A 16,933-nucleotide genomic window follows, 5' to 3' on the forward strand; every position below is an offset into this window, starting at 1 on the left:
TGCAATCGGACGGCCAGACATTTTCATTTTCATTTTCGTTTCCATTTCCATAACCGTAAATTGGCGCATTTGGCCGTCACAAAAGGTGTTCATATACCAACAAGGATCAAACCACGGATTTGCCTCTTTCACTCGCGATTCGCCATTATGCGGCCTTTGGAGTCCGGAAAGCCGCGTTGAGAGGCGCATTCGAACGTGTTTAAAGGCTATTCAAAACAGGGAACTGCATTAAATGCACTTTGCGGTGCTTGGTGGCTGTTTTGTACTGCGCTTTACTGTATCCTCGTTATGCATAATTAATAATTGGTCATTATTATCTAAGGTAGATAAGTGGTCAAGTGCATGACCAGCAATTCCTTCATCGAAGCTATATCTAATCTCCCGCTGAGCACTTGGCGCTTCAACTTAATTAAAAAGATAGATATTAAAGCAATGCGGATATGACGCTTCCCATAAATTCCAATGGTTACCCACTTAATTAGCAAGAACAGACAACTGGAAGCCAGCAGCTGCAGACGTAATCTATGAAATGTAAGTTTTAATTATCACGAATTAACAACAAGCAACAAGAACTTAACTTTGTCCTCACATTAAACCAGGTAGCTCAATTTTAAAAGTACATTGTATATTGATTGTAGGCACTAGAAGGTAATGGGCTTGGTCTTCTCGAACACCTCGCGCGCCAAGCTGCGCATGACCTTGCCGTTGGCGTTCTTGGGGAACTTGTCCACGAAGATGACGCCGGCATTCAGCTGCTTGTAGTCCACCACCACCCGCTGGGCCACGTGGTCGACGATCTTCTGGTCGGCGATCTCGGCGCCCTCCTTCTTGATGACCAGGGCTCCGGCGGCGTCGCCGTACCGCGCATCCCGCACACCCACCACGCACACGTGCTCCACCTCTGGCAGCTCGGCGATGATCTGCTCGATCTCGTTGGGCCAGTAGTGCTTGGACTTGTACTTCAGCAGGTCCTTCTTGCGGTCCACCAGGTACAGGTTGTTGTCCTCGTCGAAGTAGCCCAGGTCGCCCAGGTTGATCCAGCCATCCTGGAGCGTGGTGGCCGTGTCCTCCGGGTTCGAGAGGTAGCCCTCCCACTTCAGGCCGATGTCGATGAGCACCTCGCCCGTCTGGTTCACGCCCAGCTGCTGGCCATTCTCGTCCTGGATCTTGATCCTCATGCCGGGCGCCAGGCGGCCCACCGAGCACTCCAGACCATGGTCCACGTTGATGGTCACCACTCCCGTTTCCGTGGTTCCGTACGAGAACATCACGTACGTCTTGGGCAGCAGCTCCTGGGCCCGCCGCAGCAGGGCCAGGGATATCCAGCCGCCGATCACGAAGGCTATCTTCAGGGACTCCAGTTGCTCGGAGGTGGTCAGTGGACTGGTGAAGAGCTCGTAGGCCTGCCATGGCGCCATCGCCAGGCAGCTGACCTTGTACTTGCTGACCAGGCTGAGAGCCGTCTCGGCGCTAAATGCCTTCCTGGATATGATGCGAGTGAAGCCACAGGTGAGATTCATTACGGTAATCGAGAATCCGGTCATCCAGTCGATGGTGGCACTGGTGTACAGCACATCAGTACTGATGCACAACCTGTGTGGGTGGGTAAGTTGCATTAGACTGGGCCAGCTGGGAGTTTTGAAATCCGGAACTTACGAGTTGGTGGATGCAATGTGGCGGTGGGAGAGGGCCACTGCCTTGGGCAGGCCAGCAGTGCCGGAGGAGCACAGCACCACGGCGATCTGGTCGCCACCAGTGGCCAGGGAAGCAGGTCTGAAAGGAAGTCAAGGTGGTGAATTTGATGATCTTGAACTAGGTGGAGCTGCTTAGCTACTCACACATAGATCTTCTCGGCGGGATGGGGTTTTATCAGGTCCTCGATGCTAGTCACGCCCTCAACTTTGCCGGTGAGCGTGATCAGCTTGGGCGACCACTCCTTGGTGATCTCCTTGATGCGGTCGTAGTCCGGGCCGTCGATGAACATGATCTTGGGCTTGGTCACCGAGTAGAGACCCTGCACGATGGCCGGCTCCCTGGAGTAGTTGACGGCGTGGAAGGGCGTGGCCTGGAAGAAGCAGGCGGTGGCCACGGGGATCACGAAGGTGCTGGAGTTGGCGATGATCCCCACGCGGTCCTCCTGGGTGAGGCCCTCGCTCTTGAAGAACAGGGCGATCCGGGTGGCGTAGGCCAGCATGTCGGCGTTGGTCAGCACGGTGCCGTCGTCGTCGGTGATCTACTTTTATATAATCGAGCTCATCAGACTCCCGACTCCGCCGGCTCCCAGTCACGCAATCGTTTACCTGAATCACATTGGTGGGCCAGCACCGCAGGGAGTTGAACACCACCTGGCCGATGGAGGTGTTGTGGTCGTAGACCGTGGGCCGTGGCGGGCCACTCCAGACCTGGGTCTCCTTGTTGTAGAAGGTGGGGAAAACCGCCTTTGTCGGCATTTTGCTGTCCAGTTTGAAATCGCTACTGAGTGCCCGGAACCGTTACATTGTCTTTTTATATCGCCCTGCAGGCGCGCTTATCATATCAATTAAGCAATTAATCGCCACACTCGCCAGGTCCAAAGTTTGGCCAAAATAAGTTGAAGATCTACGGCAACATCAGCTGATTCCCGCGGTGGGCTCGTCTAATCTAGCCGGAGTCACCTTTTTAATTTCCGCTCCCGGAGGCAGTGACTTCCGTATTGGTTGTCCCATGGGAACACCTTTCCGTGGCAGGTGAGTAACCGTCGCGGGGGTTCATGGTAGTGATTCCCGAAAATTATCAGATAAAAAGGTATATTCCTGGGAAAATATGAAACATGTTCTGCTTAACGATATCTCTGCAACTAAAGGCGTTCTAATGATGGCGCCATTTGGACATGAGTGCAAACATATATTCTATGATTGATTAAGGAAAGCTCATTCGGTTTGTATGTATGCACTCAACAGAAGCTCAAGAATAGTTCTAAATAGTTATTAGCTGGTGATACTGACTATCCTTTAAAGTAAAGTAGAGTAGGTTTATTTGAAGTTTTGTGAAACTATCTCGCTGCTTAACCTGCACTTGAATGTTGCCCTGCGCCGCCTTCAAAGGACTCTCCGAAATAGTTCCTTTTAAATGAACTCAACGCCGGCATTTTATTATGGCTGTAATAATTTCGGGGGGCCACGCCCTGTTGCACTATTTGCATTGTGTGTCGCTGCCCCCAAAATGGGGAGAGGTGCCTCCCAAAACTCCGGGAGCCCGCCTGCATGCATACATTAACATGAAATTACAGACAGAGCGAGCGGCCAAAAGCGAGCGAAATACTTTAAAGTGTTTCTGAGTTTCTGAATTTGTTTGGCAAAATGAGCAGGACCCGGACAAGATGCTCCCGACGATTGGCATGCAAATGAAAGGGGGCGGAAGGGGAAGGGGGTGGATGCCACCGCACAAACGTCATCTTAAAGCTTTAAGTCCTGCGGATTTTCGGGCAGGACGAGACGCCGTTCCGTGCCAGCGAGTTCGAGTGCAGTTGCGATGCCGATTTGATTGGCGGTTTTGGGCGCCTGTCCTGGCGGGTTACCCCAACGTGGTCTCTTTGCCTACTCGGGCGTGACAGGAGGCGTCAGTTAATAATGCGCATTATAATGGGATGCCCCCCACCTTCCACCACCAACCTGTCAACTCCCCCCGCGAGATTGCCACCGCAAGTATGTCTTGGTGATGGGATGCTACTGGCTACTGGCGTACATATGGATGACTAATCCGGCGGCCAGCCAGCCAGTCGGTTTGCACTCAAGTGTCGGTTTAATTAATTAACATCACTCGAGTGCGAAGTGTTACATAATTGAATCAGCAGTCGATGGCTGATAAGGAAATACTATTATGCCACGGCTTATCGCACCTTTGTTGCCAGGATGGTCCGCTTGGTCAGTTTGGTCAGTAAGTTTGTCTCAAGTGCAAATTTGTTTTATAATTCGGCGGGCTGTCGATGCCTGATAAAAATACTATTCCACTTGAAATCCCCCTCACTTTCTGAATGAATATACGCTTCCTTAATGGTGTATCAGGTTCTCGATAAGTCAGCGGAGAAACTAATTGGGCCCACTGATATCATCTTGTTTGTAAGCAAAAGGCTTATCAGCTCAAACACTGCGCACCATGAAACTATTTTGCATTTGATTTATTGGTTATCTAAATTATAATACTAGCTCTGAATTATAAGATAAAAATGAAGAGATAAACACAGTTTCATAAACTTTCCAACTCGCTGGTATCAGCGCTGTGTGGTCAGTGTCCCTGACCTTAGACACCAAGACCTCGGTGGCTCTGGGAAACAGTTGGATTTGCGTTCGGGGCCTTATCACGCTTATCACACTTGTTGGAGGTCCGCCACGTGCTCGCCGGATTCCGGCGGAGCGCAACTGTCATAAATCTTGCATACGCCCCGTGGGCATGCGCGGATCGCGTTCCGTTTCCGTGGCGTTCCCGAAACATCGCCCCATTCATAAAGTGCGGCGATGTTTCGTCCTCAGCCGAGGACTCGGCTGGCGACTCGGATCGGATCGGAAAGGATGCTGCACACTCGATGCTGGGAAGGAACGGGCCAGCAGCCTGCTGTCTGGGGACTTGGACACGCTCAGGCAGTTCGCGGTGATTCCTTCGACGAGGCGGTTGCAGGTCGGCTCTCGAGTTGTCGGAAAATCACTTACGGGATCCGTTTGAGTTGGGGCATCCAAGGGGTAAGACTCGGGCTCAGACTCTGGCCACGAATTAGCCACAGATAAGGGCCTAACATATTGCCAAACTAGTCTGTGCGGTTAGCAGAAAGTTTGCTCCAAGTGTTGTTAAGTGCTGCGAAGTTAGTCGTGGTAGTTAAGTGCGCTCCAAACTGAAACTCGGCCCATTCGCAGTTCGCAGTTCGCAAGGCTCCACACTCACACACGTCGAAAGTGTTTTGGCTTTGGCCCCAACGCCAGCTCCAACTTCACCCCCCGCTCCTTCCGGGCCTGTCAAAATGTTTTGGCCCGAACTCTTCGCCCTGGCCCCCAACAATTGAAGTTTTGACAACGAAATTTAGTTAAGCGAAGCCGCCGCGGTCTCGTTTCCCTTCCGGCCCAACTGCAGAACGGAGTTTGTGCTTTTGTGCATTTGTGGATTCGTGGAAAAAGTGCGCCTTGCAGTCCTTCGATCCTGTTTGGTTAACTACGTGAACCGCCAGCCAAGTGAACAGATTGGGCGTGTGATGTGAATGTGAATGGTGAGTGCAGCGAATGTTTTTTGGGATCTGTACACTCGATTCCGTCGATGAACTTTACTCGACTTTAAGTTTACTTTTGGTATATCACGACATAACATGCTGTGCTGCGGAAATCCAAAGATCAATTGAAGCTTAAAGTCTTCATAACCATTTAAGTCGTAAAAATTGTATCTTAAATTGTTTTTAGATTTTTCTCGGGAATATGTCTCTTATAACAGCTCTATGGACGTACTTCCGTAGAAACCTGTTCTCCGTTGGCAGGCAAGAAGTTTCCCATTCTAAAAGCCTCCTTAGAGGTCTTTTGTTGGGCATTTCAATGTGTTCGTACTTCGGTAATTGCTACTTTATCGTAGCTTCGTGTCCCATTATGAAATGGACACAAGGAGCCCCCGAATCCCAGAGGGTCAGCCCCAGGCGCATAAATATGCCTCGTTTTGTTAGGGGAAAGGATCCCACTCGCATTACAATACCCACCGAGAGGGACCAGAAATTGTGCGTGTCGCATCTATAATTAAGTGAATATAGAGCATGCTGGGCAGCATGGGCATCCAGCAGGAATTTCCTGTGCCTACGCATTCTCAAAACAGTGAGAACCACCAGAAATGGAATCGAATATGCCGTCTTGGCCACCGGAGAATGGACTTGGATGTGCCAGAATGCCTGAGAATTGCATATGTGTTTGAGTGATAATTCATTATGGAGCATGGGAAGGGAATGTTCAAAGGACTCATATCGGCCAGTCGTCATGTTACTCGGTTCTTGGTAATTTGCGAGGCTCTGTCTCAACTGTTCGATTGAACTCATAAAGCGCACAATGTTACCTCAGCTCACCTCTTTAACTCAACTGATTGCGCTTGATATTGTGCCGTCTGGCATTTGGGGACCCTTCCATTGTCAATAAGGACATTCTTCAACGACTCTGCCCAACATCAAAGGGCACCACGAGCACAAGAGACGGGGAATCCCCTCTCAACTCCCTACACAGCAACTACAGGCGCCCATCACAACACAACACAGCACAAAACAACGCAACACAACACAACACAACACTTGCAGAAGGAAGCTGAGGAAGTCAATTAAATTAGCCATAATATACGGCAAATGTTTGCCTAGCTACTGTACAGTGTGCACCCCCTTGCACGGACTTGACGCCCTGTGCGTGGCACTGTCCCTGTTTGCGTTTGGCTGCTCATGAGTAATGTGCACACATAATTATGAAAAACACACACCAGGCACTCGACCGAACGAAGTACAGTGGGGGCTCGCTACGCTCGACACCCAGGTTGCTCTGCAGATTGTTTGCTTGTCTAAGCTGCACATCTGTGGGAGATCTGTGCTTAAAACACGGAAACATCCGATTCCGCAGGGCAAATAACTTAATTACTGACTGGACGTTAACACAAATTTTACTGGTAATAAATTTGGAAGCCTCTCCGAAGAATATAATTTACGACTCATGGCCCATTAGGCACTGGAGCACTGCATCACCGGAGTAAATTAACTGATGATTGACCTGTGCACTCGAAAACTCGCCTGCGGCCAAATGGGCAGCTAAATAGAATCTGGAGAGGATCGAGTATCTCCTTAAATTCCGAAACCAAACAGCAGTTTTTGCATGCAGTCGAAAGTCAAACTGGTTCACCCAACACTTGCTCCGACTAAAACGACAGTAACTAGTTGGATATGGGAACAAGCCCATCTCCTCGAGTCCTGGCTGCTGGGAATACTTGAACCCGGGGTCAGCAGGACTATTTGTAGGACTGCGTAAGCCATCGAATCATTTGCAGACCCGCCCAGGATAACTCCGTTCAAGTGGCTCAGCTCGCTCTCTCGTTTGGAATTCCTAAACAGGGGGAATTGTGCAGGACAAGGAGGCAAACAAAGCACTTATATAAAGAACAAAATCTGCGATAAATCCACAGAAACCGAATAACCGAAAAACCGAATAACAAAAAAATGCACAAAATATACGAATGAGAGCACGAAAATTATGGGCAGCAATATTTTTGCCAGCTTTGTTGCTCTGCCATTTGGCATTTCTGTGGCCTAGACGACGACACACCCACAGAGACAGAGAGACACACAGACATGGAGACAGAGAGACATAGAGATACAAGGCATGGCTTAAATAAATAAAATAAATCAAAAATGTAAATCAACACTCAGGCACAGCTATGTGTGTGTGGTCGGGATAATAATTCGCACACATGTGTGGGCAAGGATAGGGAAAGGAGTGGAGATGGGCATGGGTTAGTTACTATTGGGGGGGGTGGGGTCTTTCAGAAAGCGAACTCTCATTAAACCTGCCTCAGATTGCGTCTGCAACATTCGTTCGTTGACTTTGGCAGTGTTTCTCGTGCGGTTTGTCATTTGAAGTCGGTGTGCTGGTGTGTCTGTAATGAAAGAAATCATGACAAAGCATTCATTTGTGGCCCCGGGAATTGTTTGGATTTCGAGTGTCAAAGAAAATATTAAATTATCCCCGGGCACACAAACGGCTCTAACGAAGCATTTATTTTGTTTTATGGATATGGTTATGGATACGGATTTCGTTTGCCTGCGCATTGAGCAATAAAACCATTTATGTGTAGATTCATGAAAAATTCATGACTGCTCCAAATCAAATGGCTCTCGAAACTTTCAAGTGTAATTGGACTCAAGACAATGCATGCTGCCAATTATCTGCGAGTATTTGCTATCACACACCTAGCAACCTATGCATTTGCTCTGTTTTCCCAGGCAACTTCAATTAAAATGCAGCATCCTCGCAGCTTCCACTTCGATTCTGTCTCCGGGCGGACATCGAGCAGCCTTTGACGAGTCTTAAACGGATTGCCAGTCGGGCGCGTCTTCATTATGGAACACGCAGTTTGCAGGCACTCCCTATAATTCCGTTCATCACTCCGGCTGTCCTGGCCCGCGGCAATGCCCCTTTTCATTTGACTAACTGAAACGTGACAGCGAGTCGTCCTCCTGGAAGACGACACCTCCTCCTGCCGCCCACCTGTCTGCTGTCCAGGTCCTTGTTACGGATCCCAAGTGGACAGACGGCTGGCTGGCTGGCTGGCTGGCATCTTCCCTTTCCTCCTTACAGCTGTTTATAATTCCGGGAGGAATCCACTTCATTTTTATCAGCTTCATCACGGCATCTTGCATTTTTGAAATGAAATTGTCGTTCCATTTCTCAGGGCCCCTCTTCTCATCAGCGCCCTCTTCAGCTCCGTCCCATCAGCATCTTTAATTCCATTGCGCGTTCTTTTTCACCTTTTCTCTTTTCGGCGGCAGGCAGCGGCTCGTCATTCAATTTGACGCCACATTAATTCACTACGCTTTGCTCCTTTTGGTCAGCCGGATATTTGCATTCTCTCTCCCTTTAATTGCTTCGTTTGCCAACGCGGCCCACGCGGCGTATGCGCAATTTAAAGGTTTTCGTGCGGCAGCATCACAGTTTAACATCCGCCGTGTTGTCGCTAACTAATCTCGTTGAAGGTGACTAAAAGTGTGTAATAGAAAGTTGCCTTAGATACAATTAAATTTCACCCAGAAAACGCTCTAACTAATTGCTTATTTGGGCATTGGGTGCCAGCCATGTATGGACTTGCTGTGTAGCTGGCCACAAATAGTTAATGGCCCTTTATGGCGTAACTTTCGCCGCCCAGTTTCCGGATCCCTGCCCTTCACTTCATCGGTCATTTCTCGCAGATTCGCTGCGCCTCCATTGTTTTGGTTCTGGTTTCCGCCGCGCTGCTTGTCGAGTGGTCCAGTGGTCCACTGTTCCAATGGTCGATGTTCGGGTTCCGATGTTTGGGGTTCCGCACTGCGAGGTCCGGGTGATGCTTGAATGGCAAACAATAATAAGCGCCTTCTGCATCTTGTTGGGCCCTCCTCCGCCCGGAGGGCACTCCTCCCCGGACCAGCCTCCGCGCCTGGATATGTATGTATTCCGCCCCACAGATTTAGGGCTCCATTACCATGGGGACAGATGGGACGCCGCAAAACGGAGCCGGGCAGGTTTGTTTGCCATCGGGCGATAGTTAAATTGGGCAGACAAATGCTTTCGCTCGCCAGTTTCCCCCTCTTTTCACCACTTTTCCACACTCTTGCCCACTTTTCCTGGCTTTCCCTCGTCATTTTCCCGTTTGCAGTTGATCAGTCAATGGCTGCAGTTAAAATCCAGCAAGTTTACTCCTTTCGGGGCCTCTGGGAGCCTTTCAACTGCCATGTGCTAATGCCATCGGAGGTCCAGGGCCAAGGATTTGTTTGCCCAGCGCAGTTCTAGTTCTCGCTCAGTGTGTGTATGAAATTGGTCTGGTGCGGTTAAGTTTGGCAAATAGATCCATTGGGATTTGGCGCTTCGTATAATATTTAGTCAAATTCCATGACTAACCCAGTTGGATTTTTGCTTTGGACAGGCGTGTGGGCTGCTTGAAGCAAATTTTTCTTGTGTTGCCATAATTTATTTCGACTTGGCCGGAGTTTGCAGTTTTTCCACTCACAATGTATGCCTCTGACACATTTCAAGGCATTTTCCGGCTGGGATTGCGCTTTGTTTTCTTCCAGTTTTTAGTTTTCAGCTTTCAGTTTTCAGTTTGCATTTTGCAGTTTTCACTACTCGCCTGTGTAAATATATATGTATGTATGTATATTCATAAGCAAATACACAAATGGAGAAACAAGGAAGTTGGCGGGGATAACAACTATTTGGCACGCTTTTCCGTTGGAGTTTTATATTATTTTTGTAAATTTTCTTGGCAAGCACAAATGTCGACAGCCGTCTAAGTGATTTTGTTTGTCGGCCCATCAGAGAGAGAGACGGCGCGATGGCCTAGAAAGAGACCGCTGCTGACCATGCACTTGGCACCGAATCACGCGGATCATCCGAATCATCCGGAGGAGCTGCTCGCCCGGACTTTCATTTGGCCAATAGTCAGCAGGGATGGGGACCTGGGCTCCGCATTGATTGCTGGTCCATGGCCTATTATACTTAAGTGCTTATCATAATTTGTGTAGTCTGAGTCTCGGTCTGAATTAGAGCCTGAATCAGAGTCGGAATCTGGGGCACAAAGTCGTGGCAGGCAGCCCATGTAATTCCGAGTGCTCCTCCCAGCCGATGGGCATAAGTCGCCTCGGCGTTGACGGGAATCCCCCAGAGAATCCGGTGGGGGGGAAATGGATTTTCCACTGCCGGAATAGAAGCCGGGAAAAACAAAGGGCCCGGCGAAGAATGAGAAATGTAATACACTTGGCGGCACTTGGGACACTCGCTTCTCGACTTTCTTGAAGGCACTTTAACTTTTATGCTGCCATATTTCAAGCAGTTCCTGCTGGTGTTTCGTGTCGTTTTTTCGCGTTTCGACGCCCTCGGCGATTTACCAGTTTAATGGGATTTATTTTTGAGCTTTTTCTTTGATAATTCAAGCTACTGTGAGCGGATGGCGGGAGGGGGAATCGGATTTAATTAGAGGCAGCGGAAATGATTTATTGATTGGCAGCAGCGAGGGCAATAGCGGTCACTGCGGAATCCACAAACCACTTTTATGTAAACTTTTATGTAAACTTTTATGTGCATGCAACTGCAACATCGAGTTTGCTTATAAAAGCAAATGGCAGAGTGTCTCTGTTTGAATTATTAAATTATTGCGGAAAAAAGGAAACGCTTTCAATTTGGCTAATGAAGCAGAACATAAACACACATGCAACTCATATACACTTGTATTTGCTCAATTTTTCAATTTTCGATGTAGTCAATATTATTCGACGGATTAAAAGTTTAGAGCTGAAAGCCTAGGCGACTTATGCATACTCAATGGCAGCAATAAAAGTAAATCCATTTTAGAGCTCAATCAATATTCAATGAACTTTTTAGCTCGACACATATTTAATTTGTCAATACTCCTGCGTGCAAAAAACTCGAGCTGAGTGACGTTAAATTTGTATTTCTGCCTCTACCCGAAATTAAATAAATCATGCTTGAAATCCACTTAAAGTGACATTAAATCCGTTCCCAAGCCCCAAAACCGTTTTGCAGAATTTGCCAAACAAACCCCAAAAATGAACTTTAAGTCGCAAATTTGGCTTGCAACCTCCGCCACAAACTCGGTGATGGCTATTTTGGATTACAGCTCCCGTTTTTTCCTCATTTTTCGTTCTCGATTTTTCCTTTGGCATTGGGTATTTTCTTTGTTTATCTGCTGTTCCACAGCTTTAGAGCCCTTACTTCAACTTTGGGCGATATAATCTTTCCGAACTCTTTGTGCGGCTTTACTTCTTCTGGTTCGAATTTTGTATGGAGCTGTGTTTGTTCATATCGATTTATTGAATTAAATCACATTTATATGTTTTAATGGCTTTTTATTGCTCCGCCCAGTGAAGTTGTGCAGTGATTTATATAAAATTTTATTTCACAGCCTCCTTTGCTTGGGGATTTCTTTTTGTTACCCGCAAAATCCATTAGACTGCGTATACTTGATAAAGTTTGCTTTTTTGCCTTGCTCCAATAAATTCCTACAGGCACTTTGGAATTATGAATGGTTTTAAATGTTGCCGCACCATAGGCATGCGAAAATTCCCCTTCGATTTTTCGCCCACTCTAATTCATTTCCGATCCTAATCTTCTGCACAAAATAAATAAGTCTGATTGATTCGCAAATAGCAGCGCACAAGTTTTCCGTATTTGCGTTTTTGCGTTGCTGAGCATCCGCACAACTTAACTTGGCACTTACGTGCCGCAGGATTTAATGTCGAAATCGGATTTAAAGGCCATAAACCGAGGCGGGCTTGTCACCACAACTGCCAGGACCAAACATCAGGGCCGCCACCCGCGGCGCGATTCGATGCGATGCCATCCCGGCGGATACGCAATATTCTCGCATTCATCTTCATTTTTTCACATTGTAGTGTTATTTACTTGGCGTTCGCATGCCCTTTTCCCTTTTCGTGCCACCCTGCGCCCCTTTTTTTTTAATATATGAATAATGTAAATGTAGGTTTCTGTATGAGTGCTGTGTGGGGCCGCCAGCCGCGGGGATTCCATCGTTTGTCTACGTTTATCTTTGTCACCATCCGCCCTGTTGTCCCAATCCCGATCCCGATCAGATTTCTTCCCGACTTCGGCGGCTTAATGTTCAGCCGCAGCCGCAGAATTTGGCGGCATATCTAGCCGTCATTTGGAAATGTCGTCATCTATTTCCTGTTCCGTTCGGGAACACGTGGCGGTGCCACTTTTTTGTCATTTAAATATAGGAATCGAGTTAAGTCGCCTGGCTTGTGGAAAAGCCGTTCAACCCTTCGCTTGGAGCCCATCGAATTGGGCCTAATACATTCAGATGTCACTGCATTGCATACTTATCAGTTGGCTCCGACTTTCCGGTGGCTAAGTGGCTTTGGACTGGAAAGTTTCTGCTAAAGTTTTCGCTGCCAATTTGAATGGATAATTCGACACAAGTTCTCTGCGGCTGTCAAGCCAGGGCGAAACTTTACTTAACTGTCTACTGTCTACTATCTACTGTGTACTATGTGTTTTCAGCATTTTCAGTCCTGCTGTTGTCCTCCCCATCCGCCATCAATAAATAATTCATAAATAGACAGCCGCATGTGTCTGTGTCTGCCAATAACACGGCGCGCTGAGGGATGAAAAATGAAAGCACATTAAATAAAATTCCAAAACGCCGCGCCTCAAGTGTCGCAAACACACACACACACCCCACTCCTCCTGCGAGTGTAAAAAGTCAAGCACCACATTTCAAATTAGGACACACGCCCACTTTCATGGGATGCCCCTAAAAAAGAAGGAGAGGAGAAGTAGCGTTGCCACAAGAAGCACGCGCATAAATACCAATAGAAATGTTCGCATAATGCAATATAATAAACGTCAGGAGCAGAAGTCGAAGCTGGGGGCGGCAATCCTCTGCTGGCATACTGGAGCACTCCTCCTTTTGGAGTCTGGATGCTGGAGGCCGGAGGTCGGAGTCCTGCGTTTGGGATCGGGATGCGGTCTGATTGCGTGCTAATAACCCTTTTTCAACTTTCGCATAAGCTTTGGCAAAAACTGAGGCAAGGATGCATAAACCCGTTCGCACAAGTACGCATATATGCTTTAAGTTAGCCAAGCGAAATCCAATTTGACTAACAAGACATTGTCACTCAGAGCCAGGGGTAACCGCAGGGGGGGAGGGTGAGGAGAGTGTGGAGGAGGGGTTCCAAATCCCGGGAATCTGCTTATGAGCGTGATCGAAGCCAGTGACATTTCACCCCCGTAACCTCTTGTCTTGCGGTTTGAGCTGCAGATGGCGATTAGGCCACTTATAAATGCATAAATGCATGCATTTAATCACAGAAAGTTGTTACTCAGGGCTTAGGGCTCGGAACTTCAGACCATTTAGGCCATTAAGAACCAATCACAACCAGTTAGGGCAAAGTGCTGCAGCAAAACCAAACAGATCCTGCTAATCCTTAGAAACTTATTTTCTTGTTACAGTATTTAAGCCCATTGTAGTCAGGATCGAACATATTCAAGCAACTATATGTTGAAGTATATTTCTTATAATTTCGGTGTATTTCTTAATGTGTGCGCCAGCAAGTCAAATCGCTTAAACTCATTTAAGCCCGACGTCGCCAACAAATTCCTGGCTTAAACCGCCGGGCGACGGGCGCATCCGCTCATTAGTCGGAGAGCCGCCAAGACGCATCCTGCCCCATGCTGCCGCATCCTGGATATGTACGGGAATGTCCTTTATGGCGGAGGGATCAGTCACTTGGCAGTGGGGCTGTCGGTCTGTCGGTTTGTCGGGCTGTCAGCGTCAATGCGGCAACCGCCAGCCGCAAAATCTGTACAAAGAAATGCCATAAAACGCCAGCCGCAGTCACGACACCCGAAAGCCAAAACCAAAAACGGTGATATGAACGAAAAATGCGGTTATGGCAGTTGGGACCCCGAAATTTACCGCCAACGGATGGCTGTTAACATAATTCATTTTATGAGCCAACTTGAACGCCGTGCGCCGCCGAATTCCGGCCGAAAGACTAACGGCCTTTAATTAAAATATCTCAGGGGACCCGCAAGATTGTGGACTTGGGAATTCACCAAATATGGAAATGGCCCTTAAAGCTGCAACTCATTTCTTGTGATAAGTGTATAAGTCCGAAAAAGGAAGGGATTACACTTTTTGCTAACCACATTTGCTGAGTGCTGAGTGCTGAGCAGCTCATCATCGGTTAAAAGCCAAAGCGGCGAAGCCAGCTAATGGTGTCACTTAACAGGGAATGGCAAATTAGCGCGGATTGCGCACTTTTTGCCAAGAATTCTGCCAAGGAGCTTTAAGGAGGGAAGCGCGAGATGGCGGAGAGCACTCCATTCAGGTGGGCAGCACATGGACGCCAGGTGTGGGCTGAGCAGCTGTTGACACACTCTGCAGATACAGAAACAGAAGCGGAATGGGATACAGATACAGATGCAGATACAGTTGCAGATACAGATATGTACACGAGCATGTAGAACATGTCGTATAAGTATTTTAATTAAGCATCAAGAGGCGCACAAAAACACATGAAGAGCAAGTTTCGCGTTTTAATTAAGACCCTCCAAACTAAGAAAGGCGGGGGCTTCTTAGTCGAAGGGCTCAGTGCTCTCAGAGCCAACCCTTCCATCCTTCCATCCTTCAACTTCAGTGGCCCCGGGGGATCGGAAACTTTCCATTTAAGCTAAACTCACAGTTGAAATTTAATTTACTCAGCACAAACTTGCGGCGGCAGCTGCGCTTGCAGAATGCGAAAAAAGTGCAAAATGTGGGACGAACGCGCACTTTCGCGCCGTTCGTCATGCGGATTACTCATACGCCGTGTGCGCCCGAGATGCGGAGGCTGGATAAAGCCGGGCTGAAATATCAGCTTCAAGTCCTCCTCCGGCGACAGGTGGCGGAGACAACAACGGAACGAGCAACAACAGCAACGGCAGTGGCTGAAACAACATCCACCAACTTCCGTTTGGGCCAAAACACGCCTTAAATGGCTTGCATTTAAGCGGCCGCCCATATATGTATGAATAAATATTGCATACATAGGTGCCAGCTGGGTGTTTTTGTTAGGTTCATACGGCCTGCGCCTGAATATTACAGCATTTTATTTATCTGCAGCGCATAAAAACATTTTTAAGCTGCGAAGGGCAAACAACTGCCGAAAAATAGGAGTATTTCCGCTTAGGAACTGGATTCTATTTGCCAGAGTGCGGGCAAAATGTTTGGAAAAACAATGGCTACACTGGGAGAAGATGTTGAGCCTTGAATGGCACTTGCCTCCTCCAAAAATCCGAGCTGTGTAAAACAGTCGGAGTAAGGACCATGAAATGCTACCTTTATTATTTTATCACTTTCTTGTATTTCAAAGTAGCGCGTTGGTTAAAAGGTTTATGCATGCATATTAGATATGCACTGGTGACGCCCATTGCAGTGCAGATATTCGAGCTGCAGCGATGGCAATGCACTGAGAGAAAACTTGCATTAAATAGCGACAAAGTCGTAGTTCCGGGGGAATGGAGCAAACAATCAAGTCGCTTTTACGTGCTGCTCACTCGGCGTTTTGTGGTCGTGCTTGCCATTCGAGTGCTCGAAACGAAAGTTTCCCTCTACGGCAATCCGTTGCCAGTTATTTTAGTTCGCTCCTGCAGAAACTCCATTGTACTTGGTACGCCAGTCCTCAATCCTGGCGGAGCCACTGGAGTCAATCAGAGCCAGATGGATGCGGTAAGCATCTCCGATTGCCGGGGAATGCCCTCTTCATTAGATTTGTAGCCAGTCTCCCAACTATTTGCTGAAATTGTGTTTTTCCCCTGAAATTTGATTTAAGCCAAGTGCTCTGGTCGAGCAGAGCGCACTTCGAGTGCAGTTGGAAAAGCAATAATCCGGGGGATTACTGCCAGAAGTGACATCCATTTGCATAGGCAATAGAGGAATGCTCGCTCGGTAATGGGTTTGTTCGGTAGCCCAATAATAGGCCATCTTGGCTTTCATTCTGGGCTATAATCACAGGGAATATTTCATGTTTTGCCTGCCAAAATTCCAGCTCTTTTGTCCAAGGCCAAGGCCACGAAAGTCGAGTGTAGAAGTTTAGCTCGTAAGTATTTCTACGTGATTTTATTGCTTCTATGCCAGCAGAATGGGTAACAAGTGGGGCCCAGAGTACGTGCACCGAAGATGAAAAACACACCCAGGAGTAACCAAACATTTCAGCTTGCCAGTGCTTTTTTCAACCGAATTCAAGGATTGCTCTCGATCCTTGTGCCCAAATCATTTTGTGGTTCATTGGAGGTAGTGAAGCCGCTGGCAGCCACACGGAAAATCCTGCGTGATTCGGTGGATGAGTTAGAGTTAAGCGATAATTCATTTAGCCGCGTTCGGAGAAAAGTCACCGTGTCAACAGGTGAATGCGAATGGCTCTGCCTTCGCAGCGATTTCCAATCTATATGCAGCCATCGGTGTTGAGCAAACGCGTATGCATTGTGAGCCGAGCACCAGGACACCTGGAGCGGGGGAATCCTGACGAGGTGGAAGGTGGGGGCATGGGCTGTGCAATTCACTTGACGACTCCTGCAGTGGCAACAGTTTCCCCTTTTCAAGTTTACTACTGCACAGGCACTTGCACGGATGGCAGTAGACGTTGAATCCCTGCCTTGCTCATATTGTCACGAGTTGCGACATCGTTAACGAG

General features: G+C 48.0%; 2 protein-coding genes across 2 annotated transcripts in view; one reads left to right on the plus strand and one right to left on the minus strand.

Annotated features, from left to right (window-relative positions):
- Positions 1–518: 518 nt before the first annotated feature.
- Positions 519–2,466, minus strand: LOC122613906 (4-coumarate--CoA ligase 1). The gene is made up of 4 exons (XM_043788322.1): positions 2,301–2,466; positions 1,839–2,233; positions 1,657–1,773; positions 519–1,593 (listed from the first exon to the last, which is right to left on the minus strand). Exons 1-4 carry the CDS (start codon positions 2,448–2,450, stop codon positions 642–644), a joined length of 1,614 nt encoding a protein of 537 aa, XP_043644257.1. The 5' UTR covers positions 2,451–2,466; the 3' UTR covers positions 519–641.
- Positions 2,467–5,158: 2,692 nt separating this feature from the next.
- The window catches only part of LOC122614572 (5-hydroxytryptamine receptor 1A), a 35,093-nt gene continuing 23,318 nt past the window's right edge, over positions 5,159–16,933 (plus strand). The window contains exon 1 of the mRNA XM_043789139.1: positions 5,159–5,233. The gene's annotated coding sequence lies outside the window, so the exon portion shown is untranslated. The remainder of the gene's footprint in view (positions 5,234–16,933) is intronic.

This window comes from Drosophila teissieri, chromosome 2R (genome assembly GCF_016746235.2).
Source record: "Drosophila teissieri strain GT53w chromosome 2R, Prin_Dtei_1.1, whole genome shotgun sequence".
NCBI classification, from domain to species: Eukaryota; Metazoa; Arthropoda; class Insecta; order Diptera; family Drosophilidae; genus Drosophila; species Drosophila teissieri.